Source organism: Ranitomeya imitator, chromosome 1 (genome assembly GCF_032444005.1).
Source record: "Ranitomeya imitator isolate aRanImi1 chromosome 1, aRanImi1.pri, whole genome shotgun sequence".
Classification (NCBI taxonomy): Eukaryota; Metazoa; Chordata; class Amphibia; order Anura; family Dendrobatidae; genus Ranitomeya; species Ranitomeya imitator.
The window spans coordinates 785,328,442-785,343,618 of record NC_091282.1 but is presented as its reverse complement, the minus strand read 5'-3'; the positions used below and the strand labels follow the sequence as shown (position 1 = coordinate 785,343,618).

At 41.1% G+C, this 15,177-nt stretch overlaps 1 protein-coding gene across 1 annotated transcript; it reads left to right on the top strand.

The window, feature by feature from the left end:
- Positions 1-2,874: 2,874 nt before the first annotated feature.
- On the top strand, positions 2,875-9,034 carry LOC138658123 (alpha-1-antiproteinase-like). The gene is made up of 5 exons (XM_069745664.1): positions 2,875-3,058; positions 3,816-4,498; positions 5,140-5,404; positions 8,358-8,505; positions 8,798-9,034. The coding sequence occupies exons 2-5, from the start codon at positions 3,820-3,822 to the stop codon at positions 8,984-8,986; spliced, it is 1,281 nt and encodes a 426-aa protein (XP_069601765.1). The 5' UTR covers positions 2,875-3,058; positions 3,816-3,819; the 3' UTR covers positions 8,987-9,034.
- Positions 9,035-15,177: the final 6,143 nt, after the last annotated feature.

The window sequence follows — 15,177 nt, the reverse complement described above, 5'->3', positions numbered from 1 at the left end:
GAAGAAGTTTCCAAGCTCCTGGCTTCTGCTCGACCTACAACCTGCAACAGTGACCCCATTCCTTCTCATCTCCTGCAGTCTCTCTCACCAGTGGTCACCACTCACCTGACTAAAATATTTAACCTCTCTCTTTCTTCAGGTATCTTTCCCTCCTCATTTAAACATGCCATCATAACCTCTTTACTTAAAAAGCCATCTCTGGACCAGAACTGCACTGCTAACTACAGACCTGTCTCTAACCATTCCTTCATCTCTAAACTCCTGGAACGCTTGGTCCACTCCCGTCTAATCTGCTATCTCTCGGATAACTCTCTTCTCGACCCCTTACAATCTGGTTCTCGCTCTTTACACTCCACTGAAACTGCCCTCACTAAAGTCTCTAATGATCTAATAATTGCTAAATCCAAAGGTCATTGCTCTCTGCTGATTCTCCTGGATCTCTCTGCCGCATTTGACACTGTGGATCACCAGCTCCTTCTCACTATGCTCCGCTCCATCCGCTCTTTCACTGTACTACTCTTCCTCTCCTCATCCCCTTACTATCGGGGTTCCGCAGGGCTCAGTCCTAGGCCCCCTCCTCTTCTCTCCATACACGGTCCCTATTGGACAAACAATTAGCAGATTGGGTTCCAGTATCATCTCTATGCTGATGACACTCAATTATACACTTCTTCCCCTGACATCACCCCTACCCTAATTCAAAATACAAAGGATTGTCTGTCTGCTGTCTCTAACATCATGTCCTCCCTCTATCTGAAACTAAATCTCTCCAAAATGGAACTTCTTGTGTTTCTCCCCTCTACTAACCTCATTCTACCTAACATCGAAATTACCATGGAGGGTTCAACCATAACTCCCAAGCAGCATGTCTGCTGTCTTGGGGTCATATTCGATACTGAACTTTACTTTACTCCCTGTATCCGATCACTCACTCGCTATTGTCACCTGCATCCTAAAAACATCTCCAGAATCCGACCGTTTCTCACCTTTGAAACTGCTAAGACTCTTATTGTCACTCTTATTCATTCTCATCTGGACTACTGCAACTCCCTTTTGATTGGTCTCCCTCTTACCAAACTTTCACCTCTCCAATCCATCTTGAATGCAGCAGCCAGAGTCATATGCCTCCATCTTGTGCCAGTCATTACACTGGCTACCCATTTGCTACACGGTCCAGCATGAACTTATCTCTCTCACCCACAAAGCTCTCCACAGTTCTGCACCGCCTTATATCTCCTCTCTCATCTCTGTCTATCGCCCTACACGTGCCCTCCGTTCTACAAATGACCTAAGACTAACATCTCCCGTAATCCGAACCTTGCACCTCCATCTCCAAGACTTCTCTCGTGCTGCGCCAGCTTTTTGGAATGCACTTCCCCAGAATGTTAATTTTAACATTGAGAGATAGAATATTAAAAATAAAATCCAGAAAATCACAAATTCCTCCTGACGTGCGCAAACCTCATTATCAACTACAAAAAACATCTGACTGCTGTGCTTGCCAACAATTTTAACATTGAGAGATAGAATATTAAAAATAAAATCCAGAAAATCACAAATTCCTCCTGACATGTGCGCAAACCTCATTATCAACTACAAAAAAATCTGACTGCTGTGCTTGCTAACAAGTGTTTTGCCACCAAGTATTAAGTCTTGTTTGCCAGAGGGATCAAATACTTATTTCTCACTGCAAAATGCAAATACATTTATATAATTTATTCAATGTGATTTTCTGGATTTTATTTTTGATATTATTTCTCTCAATGATAAAATTAACCTACCCTTAAAATTATAGACTGTTCATGTCTTTGTCAGTGGACAAACTTACAAAATCAGTAAGGGGTCAAATACTTATTTCCTCCACTGTATATAAATGCTCTGATCTCCAGCTTTCTCCACTTATTGTATAATGTATATTAACCATTGTACTTACCCATTAGCCATTTTTGGGTTAGACATCTTTTATAAGACACCCCCTCGAACCCCCCAAGGAAGCCCACGTGAAACGCGCGTTGGAGCTGCTTAGATACTTGGTCCATGTGGGTGATAAATGGGTAAGAGATTTTACAAATCAATATACGCAATTTGGGTTCTAGGAATTCTTATGGCTATGGATTCTTAGTGCAGTTATAATGAATTGTCTTTTTGATGTTTCTATATGGTACTTTTTTTTAACTGGTATATATGTTATGTGATGCTGGCAATTTAAATATGTTTGACTCCTACTGTATTCTGCATTAGTATTATACAAATAGTAATATATGGATTTTTAATATAAAATGTAATGGCGATTTATATTTTATTGAATGGTATGTTATATTATCTCTTCCCAACCCAAATACTTACATGTGGCATATACATGCTACATTGACATCCATATCTTGCTTAAGGTTCCCATTGCGTTAGTGGGTATCCGCTAACGGAATCCGTTACATAGCGCCACTAACGCAATGCAACGGATCCGTTAGCGCACCCATTGACCGCAATGTATGTAACGCATCCTAACGCATGCCTTTTTTGGCATGCGTTAGCGATGCTCCGTTATTTTGTGACGGACCTCGAATGCTGTCTGCAGCGTTTTTGGGTCCGTTCTCACTAGCGCAGATTGGGCATCTGCGCTAGCGCGATCACTAAACGCGATCCCTTTTTGGACATTGCATTAACGCAGTCTGTTAGCGTATGCGCTAAACGGACTGCACTAACGCAATGTGAACCTAACCTTATGCTTTTGTCTGTATACTTTGTTCTAATTGTTTGATGCCAATTTTTTAAATTTGTCAGATAAAAATTACTATTGCCTTGATGGATAAGTTACTCCATTTTCTTGTAAAAAAAAATATATATATTTTTACAGTTTTTATAATTTCTTATTAGGGGGGCACAGAGTTTATTATAAGCTGATACAACTGAAATAATTGTAATTGACTTTGGCACAGACGATCCTGCAGCACACAGGTTACAGGTTAATTATTAGAGAACTAAACTTTCACAATCGTCCTATAAAAAGTCATCTGTTACATTGAAGCCACCTGCAAAGTCTGGAGGATCCAGAAATACTGTGAGTACCGAGATGATTTATATAATGTTTTTTTTGCACATTTGAAACATTGTTGGGGTTGTTTTTCTATATATTGCATACTCCATAATAACAGTCAGTGATACCAATGGTATTCTGATGTTTCCGATCATGAGATGTTTATGCATTTAGTTACTTTTATAGTAACATTTAATTCCACAACACTTTACAGACACCCTGAGCTCATAATCTAAATTCCTTATCAGTATGTCTTTGGAGTTTGTGAGGATCCAGAAGATACCAACACAAAACAAAGAGAGGTCATACAAAATCCTTTCAAATTTGCTCCTCTGTCAACCTACGACCCCAGCACTGTGAAGCAACAGCGCAGAGCACTGAGGCATGATGCCGCCCCAAGCAATCAATTACTTTTTCAATTAATCTTCATTCTAAACAAATCAGAATCAATTAATTATTGAATCCCAATGCCATTACCAGCAAATGAACATGATCTGATTGTGTCATTGATCTGCATTTTGAACCATGTGATAGGTTATTACAATAATTATTTTATCTAAAATGTTTTTTTGATCATTGCTTTTCTATTTGTAGAAAATGTTCAATTAACCAACAATTTCCATTGAAATGATTGAAATTGACAGTTAAGAAGTGGTTTCTGGATGAGAGCAGTCATGTTTTCATATTTCAGTTGGTTAACTATGGGCAGTATATAGATGACATCACTTTTTTATTACACTCGGCAAAATCTGACTCAGTGAAATGTTTCTTTGTCTTGCAGAAATATGAGGGTCTTTCTGTTTTTGGGAGTGACTCTACTTTTGACATTGGCTTTGGCCGATCATGAGGGTGATTATCATGACAAGGATGACCACAATGATAACAAGGACGACCATCACAAGAAGGGAGACCACCATGGCAAAGAGCATCACCATCAGCATAACGAGTCCATGCCTTGCCATAAGATAGCTCAATACAATTCCAAATTCTCCTTTGACCTGTATAGGCAGGTGGCTCTGGAACATCCTTCTGAGAACATTGTCTTCTCCCCAGTCAGTGTTTCTACTGCACTTGCTTTCTTGTCTCTTGGTGCTAAGGCTCGGACCCACTCACAGATTATTGAAGGAATCGGTTTCAACACTTCTGAGATCCTAGAGCAGGAAATCCATGAAGGTTTCCACCATCTTTTAGTTCTCCTGAATGATGTGAACAGGGAGCTGCAGCTCAGTGGAGGGAATGCGCTCTTCATCTCCCAGGAACACAAGATTCTCCAGACATTCTTAGATGAGGCCAAGAAGCTCTACCACTCCGAGGCATTCTCTACTGACTTCAAGAACAACGAAGAAGCCAAAAATCAAATTAACAGTTACGTGGAGAAAAACACTCATGGCAAGATTGCTGAGCTGCTGGACAGTGTAGACAAGGACACCATCTTTGTCCTTATCAACTACATTTATTTTAAAGGTAATCACTAACATTTTAACACACAGTAATTTGAAGATTGTTTATCTTCACCCTCAGTAGGGCCTTAAAGACTTGCCTTAGAAATTTTCTAAAACATATAAGGGGCAGGCTACTAAAATATGACTTTTGTTAGCAGTAATGACTGACCAGAATATTTATCTTGGGTGTAGGATGTGGATTTGCAAAAAGAAAAGCCAGCTCACCTGCCATAGTTCGCGTGTGGAGCTCCTGTGTCGTCCTGACCAGATGTAGAAACTGCAGGACCCAGAAGAGGAAAGTCCAGCTCCAGGTAAAACCAATGTGTTTATTTGAAAGAATGCCAGAGACGCGTACAAAACGAATTGCATCGCCTTTTTCCTCCCTCCTTCACCTTTCTATATTTTCACGACAAGGATGTATTTTAAAAAAAATCTATTTTTCAAATAAACGCATTGGTTTTACCTGGAACTGGTCTTTCCTCCTGGTTTCTGTATGACATGGATGGCTGCACTAGCAGATGAGTATAGCTTTACAACACTCCACAGTTAGGCCATTATTGGGTGTCAATAGTATTGGCAACATAATGTCACAGTGCAGTCATTATCTCTCGAGACATAATACAATGCCATAATTTCTTTTTACTATTTATTGTATCTTTATAGCAAAATGGGAAAATCCATTTGAAAAGGAGCATACAGAGGAGGGAGATTTTCACATCAATGAGAATAAAACTGTGAAGGTGCCGTTCATGAGACGAACAGGATTTTACAAGGCGGCCATCACCGATGAGGCTACCGTGGTCTCCATACCCTACAAAGGAGATGCCGGTGCTTTACTCATTCTGCCAGAGATGGGGAAGTTGTCCGAAATGGAACAGAATTTAAACACAATTTCAATTTATAAGTTTAAGAATTCATTGCGCAGGAGGTGAGGAAGTATCGACTTATATAAAATTCCAAAAAAAAAAACATCAATGCAATAAATTGTGGGTGCCATGCCCATGTATACTACGTATTAATTTCATCTATCCATTTAACAGATCGATCATATTTATTCATTTTTCTTTTTTTGTATAACAGCTTCAGAGCTCTGTTTTCTTATCCATAACTGAGAGGAGGTTGTACTCATAGTCATCTATTATGGAGGCTATGGAGGACGGTCTTTAATCACCTGGTCACCCACTATAATAGTGTACAACGCCTCTTTTCTGCTCTCTCCTTCCTTCTGCTCTTTGTGCTTCCATCATTCTGGTATATATATACAGTGGGGCAAAAAAGTATTTAGTCAGTCAGCAATAGTGCAAGTTCCACCACTTAAAAAGATGAGAGGCGTCTGTAATTTACATCATAGGTAGACCTCAACTATGGGAGACAAACTGAGAAAAAAAAATCCAGAAAATCACATTGTCTGTTTTTTTAACATTTTATTTGCATATTATGGTGGAAAATAAGTATTTGGTCAGAAACAAAATTTCATCTCAATACTTTGTAATATATCCTTTGTTGGCAATGACAGAGGTCAAACGTTTTCTGTAAGTCTTCACAAGGTTGCCACACACTGTTGTTGGTATGTTGGCCCATTCCTCCATGCAGATCTCCTCTAGAGCAGTGATGTTTTTGGCTTTTCGCTTGGCAACACGGACTTTCAACTCCCTCCAAAGGTTTTCTATAGGGTTGAGATCTGGAGACTGGCTAGGCCACTCCAGGACCTTGAAATGCTTCTTACGAAGCCACTCCTTCGTTGCCCTGGCGGTGTGCTTTGGATCATTGTCATGTTGAAAGACCCAGCCACGTTTCATCTTCAATGCCCTTGCTGATGGAAGGAGGTTTGCACTCAAAATCTCATGATACATGGCCCCATTCATTCTTTCATGCACCCGGATCAGTCGTCCAGGTCCCTTTGCAGAGAAACAGCCCCAAAACATGATGTTTCCACCATCATGCTTTACAGTAGGTATGGTGTTTGATGGATGCAACTCAGTATTCTTTTTCCTCCAAACACGACAAGTTGTGTTTCTACCAAACAGTTCCAGTTTGGTTTCATCAGACCATAGGACATTCTCCCAAAACTCCTCTGGATCATCCAAATGCTCTCTAGCAAACTTCAGACGGGCCCGGACATGTACTGGCTTAAGCAGTGGGACACGTCTGGCACTGCAGGATCTGAGTCCATGGTGGCGTAGTGTGTTAATTATGGTAGGCCTTGTTACATTGGTCCCAGCTCTCTGCAGTTCATTCACTAGGTCCCCCCGCGTGGTTCTGGGATTTTTGCTCACCGTTCTTGTGATCATTCTGACCCCACGGGGTGGGATTTTGCGTGGAGCCCCAGATCGAGGGAGATTATCAGTGGTCTTGTATGTCTTCCATTTTCTAATTATTGCTCCCAGTGTTGATTTCTTCACTCCAAGCTGGTTGGCTATTTCAGATTCAGTCTTCCCAGCCTGGTGCAGGGCTACAATTTTGTTTCTGGTGTCCTTTGACAGCTCTTTGGTCTTCACCATAGTGGAGTTTGGAGTCAGACTGTTTGAGGGTGTGCACAGGTGTCTTTTTATACTGATAACAAGTTTAAACAGGTGCCATTACTACAGGTAATGAGTGGAGGAAAGAGAAGACTCTTAAAGAAGAAGTTACAGGTCTGTGAGAGCCAGAAATCTTGATTGTTTGTTTCTGACCAAATACTTATTTTCCACCATAATATGCAAATAAAATGTTAAAAAAACAGACAATGTGATTTTCTGGATTTTTTTTTCTCAGTTTGTCTCCCATAGTTGAGGTCTACCTATGATGTAAATTACAGACGCCTCTCATCTTTTTAAGTGGTGGAACTTGCACTATTGCTGACTGACTAAATACTTTTTTGCCCCACTGTATACCTCAATCTCAATCCTATGTCTACTTTTGCATTATGGAGTAATATGGGGACACTGCTATAATGAGGTAATGATGCTGCATTCACCTTAGGAAATAGCAAAAAAATTTCTTCAAAGTGGAACTCATCCCTGGAGAACTAAACTATACCGTACATATGACAATTTTATATATACTTCATTATCAACAGTATAAATATAACTCAATGTGTGTTCCATGCCCCTCCCCATACAAGATCCCCATTGTGGAGACATCTATGTATTGGTAGGCACGGTACTGTATAAGGTGCATGCCTCTGACTGCAGAGCCCTTAAGAGATAGCTAGATGGAAAAAACTGTGCAGTGCCCAATTCCCCCCTCCCACTACTCCCCCAGGTGATGTCATGATTGGGACGCCCAGCGGACCAACCAAGGAGAAGAGGGGAATCTAGCCACACCCTCAGGGGTTAAATTCTAGTGCCGGGACCAGTGCCTCCCTCTTTCTCCCCGGCTGACCCTTGGAAGCTGTTGTCCCACCCTCCCTCCCTTATAAACTTGTGAACGTACTGTGCTATTATTGTTAAAATGTTTTAATTTAAAAAAAAAATGTTGACGTTCTTTTTATATACATCACAGCGGTAGGTAGAGGGGGGCAAAGGTTCGTAACTTCTCATTGGCTTGCTGGCCCAGTGGTCGTCGGCTGGGGCCTTCAGCAATGAGTCCGTCCCGAAGTGTAATTGCCCTTCTCTACTTTTCAAATAATAAACTCTGACCGACCTGTTCAACCCATTCAGGCTTGTCAGTATCTTTTATTATGGAGTGGTGGGACGGGGGAAGGCACTGTTTACGACACACGGGTCTCTGCAGTCAGAGTTAAAGGTTTGGCAGGTGGAGCGACATGTATCAGAGAGGACTGGGGGTGCTTGTATTATTACAGAAGGGTCCATGCTCTATGAAGCATCTGCACATTATCACATGATGTCCACAGGTCATATATCGTCTGTACTTATGTTCTTGATTTTACTTTATTTTAGGTTTGTGAACCTTCACTTCCCCAAATTCTCCATCACTGGTACTGTCAACCTTAAAGAAATATTAAGCAAAATGGGTGTAGTAGATGTCTTCTTAGACAATGCTGATCTGTCTGGTATCACCGGAGGAGCCAACGTAAAGATTTCTAAGGTAAAATCTATCTATCTATCTAGAAAGTAAAAATGAAAAAAAAACAGGCAGCACTCCAAATACTGCAAAAGTAAAGGAAACGTTGACACGCTACATGGGCAAATAAAAGTCCACTTTTTCTTTTGCAATATTTGTAGTTCTGCATGCTTTTTTTTTTACTTTCTATTTACCTATTAAATGGACAATTGTTTGTGAGTCCTTGCTCCAGGCTTTTATTGTGTGCCTTTGTGCTGTTCTTTTTTTTATCTTTTCTTTTGAACTATAATAAGTTTCTTCTTCTCAACCTCTGCAGGCTGTCCATAAAGCTGTGCTCAATGTCAATGAGTATGGGACAGAGGCGACCGGTATCACAGCGCTTGAGGCAGTTCCCATGATGCTTCCAACTCAAGTCAAATATGACCGTCCCTTTATTTTTACATTGTATGATCTTAAAGCCAAGAGTGTTCTTTTTATTGGAAGAGTCTTAAACCCCCAGCAATAATTCTTTGAAAAAACCTTCCCTTCAATAAAAAGTTACATTTTCTCTATGTTGTCACATATTTTATAAAATTGTTATATTTATCTGACCACCTCTGGCCCGTCCACCCCAGGAGATCACCGGAAAGGCAAACACTGCATCACTGCTGATCCCAAGGAAGGGAACAGCTGACACTTGACTGTGGCTCCTCTATCTCCTGTTCTCTAATTAAGGTATAAATGTAGAAAATGGAAAGTAAAGGAGAACATGAGACTGACACCGTGAACCTCCAAGCAATAGAAGGGTAAAGCACAGGGTAAAAGACCTCCTGGACCCCAGAGTTTTGGTCAACAGTCCGCTGTAAAGTGATCCCACGGTCCTCTAGGTCAATGAGACTCACTTCCCAAGGGATTCTGTTTTCTCAAGGGTGGAACCGACCAGTCCACTCCTCCATCATCTCATCCTTTGTGTTACATATCCATCTAGGTGACCTCTTGTGCTCTCCATCTTAGGACTCCGAGTATTAGCCAAACAATGTATAAAGTGGAGCTAAGTTATATGATAATGTATATAGGGGACAGTATTATAGTAGTTATATTCTTGTACATAGGGGCAGTATTTTATTATTTAACAAAAAAACAGGGCTAATTGTGGCACTTCCTAAATTCAGTATAATCCTACAAATAATGGGAAATGTATACCAAGTATTGAAAAGAAAAAATACATCTTTATTAAATAATCATATAAATTAATAATCACAATAAATATACATGGCAAATGCTGTAAACATTGATGCTCAGATAGGCTAGTAACAAATATGTCTCTCCACGTGACAGGTTTTTTCTTTCATATATAGTGCTGCATAAGTACTTAATGTATAATTATACATAAAAAGGTGACTGCATTAGTTGGTATTACTAAAAAGTAGGGTTGAGCGAAACGGATCGGCCAATTTCAAAAGTCACCGACTTTTGGCAAAGTCGGGTTTCGTAAAACCCGACCCGATCCCACTGTGGGATCGGGTCGGCGGTCGGCGATCTTCGCTCCAAAGTCGGGTTTCGTTTTATATATATATATATATATATATATATATATATATATATATATATATATATGTCATTGAGACACATATATATATATATATTTATATTTACTTCAGCGCGATATAGCAGAAAAGCCGGTAATTCAATTGCCGGCTTTTCATTTCTCCTTCCTAAACCCGACATGATATGAGACATGGTTTACATACAGTAAACCATGTCATATCCCCATTTTTTTTTACATATTCCACACTACTAATGTTAGTAGTGTGTATGTGCAAAATTTGGGCGCTGTAGCTATTAAATTTAAGGGTTCAATCGCGGAAAAAATTGGCATGGGCTCCCGCACAATTTTCTCCGCCAGAGTGGTAAAGCCAGTGACTGAGGGCAGATATTAATAGCCTGGAGAGGGTCCATGATTATTGCCCCCCCCCCCCCCGGCTAAAAGCATCTGCCCCCAGCCACCCCAGAAAAGGCACATCTGGAAGATGCGCCTATTCTGGCACTTGGCCACTCTCTTCCCATTCCCGTGTAGCGGTGGGATACGGGGTAATGAAGGGTTAATGTCACCTTGCTATTGTAAGGAGACATTAAGCCAGATTAATAATGGAGAGGCATCAATTATGACACCTATTCTTTATTAATCCAATTGTATGAAATGGTTAAAAAACACACACACATTATTGCAAAGTCTTTAATGAAATAAAGACACAGGTTGTTGTAATATTTTATTAGACTCTTAATCCATCTGAAGACCCTCGCTCTGTAACAAAGGAAAAATAAAAAAACAACAATATCCCATACCTTCCGATGATCTGTCACGTCCCACGCTGTAAATCCATCTGAAGGGGTTAAATAATTTTACACCCAGGAGCTCTGCTAATGCAGCTGTACTCGTGGCTGTAAAACCCCAGCGAATGAATGGAAAGTAGGTCAATGACCTGTAGTTACCTTCATTTGCCTTGATGCGCCCCTTGCTGGATGTCCCTGGAGCGTGGGAAAAGTTCCCAGGCTCGAGGTCATATGAGGACATCCAGCAAGGGGCGCATCATCGCGAATGAAGGTAACTATAGGTCACTGACCTACATTACCTTCATTCGCTGGGGTTTACAGCCACAAGCACAGCTGCATTAGCAGAGCTTGTGGCTGTAAAATATTTTAACCCCTTCAGATGGATTTACAACGTGGGACGTTACAGATCTACGGAAGGTATGGATATTGTTGGTTTATTATTTTTTATTTGTTACAGAGCGAGGGTCTTCAGTGAGTGGATTGAGCGTACAATAAAATATTAAAACAACCTTTGTTTTTATTTCATTAAAATACTTTTTAATAATGTGTGTGTGTGTTTTTAACCATTTAATGCAAATGGATTAATAATGGATAGGTGTCAGAATTGACGCCTCTCCATTATTAATCTGGCTTAATGTCACCTTACAATAGCAAGGTGACATTAACCCTTCATTACCCCATATCCCACTGCTACATGGAAATGGGAATTGAGTGGCCAAGTGCCAGAATAGGCGCATCTTCCAGATGTGCCTTTTCTGAGGTGGCTGGGGGCAGATGTTTTTAGCCAGGGGGGCCAAAAACCGTGGACCCTCTCTAGGCTATTAATATCTGCTCTCAGTCACTGGCTTTACCACTCTGGCGGAGAAAATTGCGCGGGAGCCCACGCCTCATATGACCTCGAGCGTGGGAAAATATTCAGAAAAGTTCCCAGGCTCAAGTTCATATGAGGACATCCAGCAGAGGGCGCATCACCGCGAATGAAGGTAACTACAGGTCATTGACCTACTTTCCATTCATTCGCTGGGGTTTTACAGGCAGAGTAATTAAAATCAACAGATAAGATAAATACAAGTGCGTTGATACATGGCCTGTAATGCAGTCCAATGCCCCAACTCGCGTTTCACTTTTGCTTCTTCCTGGGGGATGTGTCTGTGAGGGGTATAGATGCTGGGTCTATTTATAGTCCATGTCTTAGCAGTGGTGGCAGCAGTATGATGACGCTCACATCGATGTATGGGGGAGTGACGTCAGCACGGGCGGGCCTTTCAATGTCACTTGTCCACGCCCTCCCATCCAATGCGTCAGGATAGTAGGAAGGAGTCAGCGATGCTGTGGACACGTTGCCACGGAGACACACTGTTTGACATCAAAAGGAAGTGCTCACTGCAGAAGCGGGCGGGTATGTTAAGGACCGGGTTATTGTGTAATGTGCAGAGTATTAAACATCATATGATGTTAGATGATGTTAAAGTTCTGCCTTCTAATACGTACTATAGGTACCACAAAATCCTGATTCATGGTGTGACCCTAACTAAATGTCTAGTCACTGCGTACACCTCCATAAACATCTACATGAATACATGAGAAACAGAAGGAGTTTGTTTAAAAAAGTACAAAACAGTCTTTATTAAATAACAATACAAACAATAAACATATCCCAAGACATAAAAACATATAGACAATATAGACAAATGTGAACAATAGAGACACCAAAAATATGGCTAGTGCTGCAGGAAAATATACCATAATATCCCTGCCGTATGGGTAACTAGTGGTGAGGAAATACTTACCAAGCTGCGTGTAAGCATTGCCATTGGAAAAAATAAAGTTGGATCCAAAATGGCCGACTTCAAAATGGCCGCCTTGGTCACCACCCATTTTGAAGTTTTCCCCCTCCCATATACTAATGTGCCACAAACAGGAAGTTGATATCACCAATCATTCCCATTTTATTTAGGTGTATCCATATACATGGCCCACCCTGTATATATGTGTATATAATAATAATAATTTTAGTTATATAGCACCAACATATTCTGCAGTGCTTTACAATTATAGAGGGGATTTGTACAGGCAATAGACATTACAGCATAACAATAATCACAGTTCAAAACAGATACCAGGAAGAATGAGGGCCCTGCTCGCAAGCTTACAAACTATGAGGAAAAGGGGAGACACGAGAGGTGGTTGGTAACAATTGCTTTCGTTGTCTGGAACAGCCATAGTGTAAAGGTATGTGCAGCATGTTCATTAATTTTGCGTTTTTTTTCACGTTTTTCCCGCTATTCTATGCATTGGGAAAAAACGCGTCAAAAACACGCAAAAAACTCGTCAAAAACATGAAAAAACGTGAAAAAAATGCATGCGGATTTCTGGCAGAAATGTCCGTTTTTTGCCAGGAAATTTCTGCTAGGAAATCCTGACGTGTGCACATACCCTAAGGATTGGGTGTTCATGTAAAGCTGCATGAATCAGTTAACAGCCTAAATATGTAATAATACAGACACAGAGGGATAATTAACTGTATAAAGTATGTGAGAACATGATGCGAGGAACCTGATTATGGGTTAAGTTTTTTTGAATAGGCAATACAGGGATAGTTAGGTTAATGCGTTGAGGCGGTAGGCCAGTCTGAACAAGTGAGTTTTTAGGGCGCGCTTAAAACTGTGGGGATTGAAAGTCCTCGCCTGTTGCGGGGGCAAGGAGTTATTGCTTATAAGTTAAAGTTACCGTAGTCAGTCTAGAGGGTTTACTCCCTCTAATTTTTCTTTTTTTTTTTCTTTTCTCTCTTTTATGTAAGATTTATGCAAGGTTTGTGAACGAGTGTTTTTTGTGTTACTCTTCTCGAATTGTATATTATAAGAAAAAGTACTTTGCTCATTGTCGTAGTTTTTAACTACTGTTTTTCTTGTAAAATTCTCTTAATCATATTAACCTGGGTAGTGCATTCCAAAGAATTGGTGAAGCATGTGAAAAGTCTTGGAGACGGGAGTGGGAGGTTCTGATTATTGAGGATGCTAACCTGAGGTCATTAGCAGAAAGGAGAGCATGGGTAGGGTAGTAGACTGAGACCAGGGAGGAGATGTAGGGTGGTGCTGAGCCATGTAGTGCTTTGTGGATGAGGGTAATAGTTTTGTACTGGATTCTGGAGTGGATGGGTAACCAGTGTAATGACTGGCACAGGGTACAGGCATCGGTATAACGATTGGTGAGGAATATGATCCTGGCTGCAGCATTCAGGACAGATTTTAAAGGGAAGAGTTTAGTAAGAGGAAGGCTGATTAGTAGAGAGTTGCTAGAAATGTTTTCGAGATGCAGGTAAGCAGACTGAGCCAGTGATCGGATGTGGGGGTGAATGAAAGCTCAGAATCAAGTATGACCCCAAGGCAGCAGGCATATTGCTTGGGAGTAATGGCGCAAACACACGCAGAGATGGCAATGTCAGGCAAAGGTAGGCTAGTAGAGGAAGAGAGCATGAGGAGTTCAGTTTTTGACAGATTCAGTTTCAGATAGAGGGAGGAGACAGCGGTAAGACAATCGCTGGTGTTTTCTAAAAAGGCAGGTGTGATATCAGGAGAAGTGTATCACTGGGTGTTATCAGCATAGAGATGGTACTGGAAACCAAATCTATTTGTGTGTCCAATAGGGGCAGTATACAAAGAGAAGAGGAGGGGGCCTAGGACTGATCCTTGAGGAACCCCAATAGTAAGATGAGAGGAGGAGGAACCAGCAAAAGATACAGTGAAGGATCGGTCAGAGAGATAGGAGGAGAATCAGTAGAGAATGGTGTCCTTGAGGCCAATTGGGTGTAGCATAGTGAAGAGGAGCTGATGATCCGCAGTATCGAATGCTGAGGAGAGATCGAGGAGAATTAGCATGGAGTAGTGACCATTAGATTTAGCTGTTAGTAGATCATTAGTGACATTAGTGAGGGCAGTTTCAGTAGAGTGTAAAGAGTGGAAACCAGATTAAAGAGGGTCAAGAAGAGAGTTATCTGAGAGATAGCGGATAAGACGGGAGTGGACCAGGCGTTCGAGGAGTTTAGAGATGAAGGGAAGATTAGAGACAGGTCTATAGTTAGCGGCACAGTTTTGGTCGAGGGATGGTTTTTTAAGTAATGGATGTATGATGGCATGCTTAAATGAGGAGGGAAAGATACCAGAAGAGAGAGAGGTTGAATTTTTTTGTTAGGTGAGAAGTGACAGCCGGGGAAAGGGACTGGAGGAGATGTGACGGAATGGGGTCACTGATGCAAGTGGTTGAGCGAGAAGATGCAAGGAGCCTGATTACTTCTTCTTCTGTAACTGGTTCAAAGTCAGAGAGTGAACTAGATGCAGTGGGGGTGGGAGGACAGTGCATGGTATGAAGGGATTGGCAGATAAT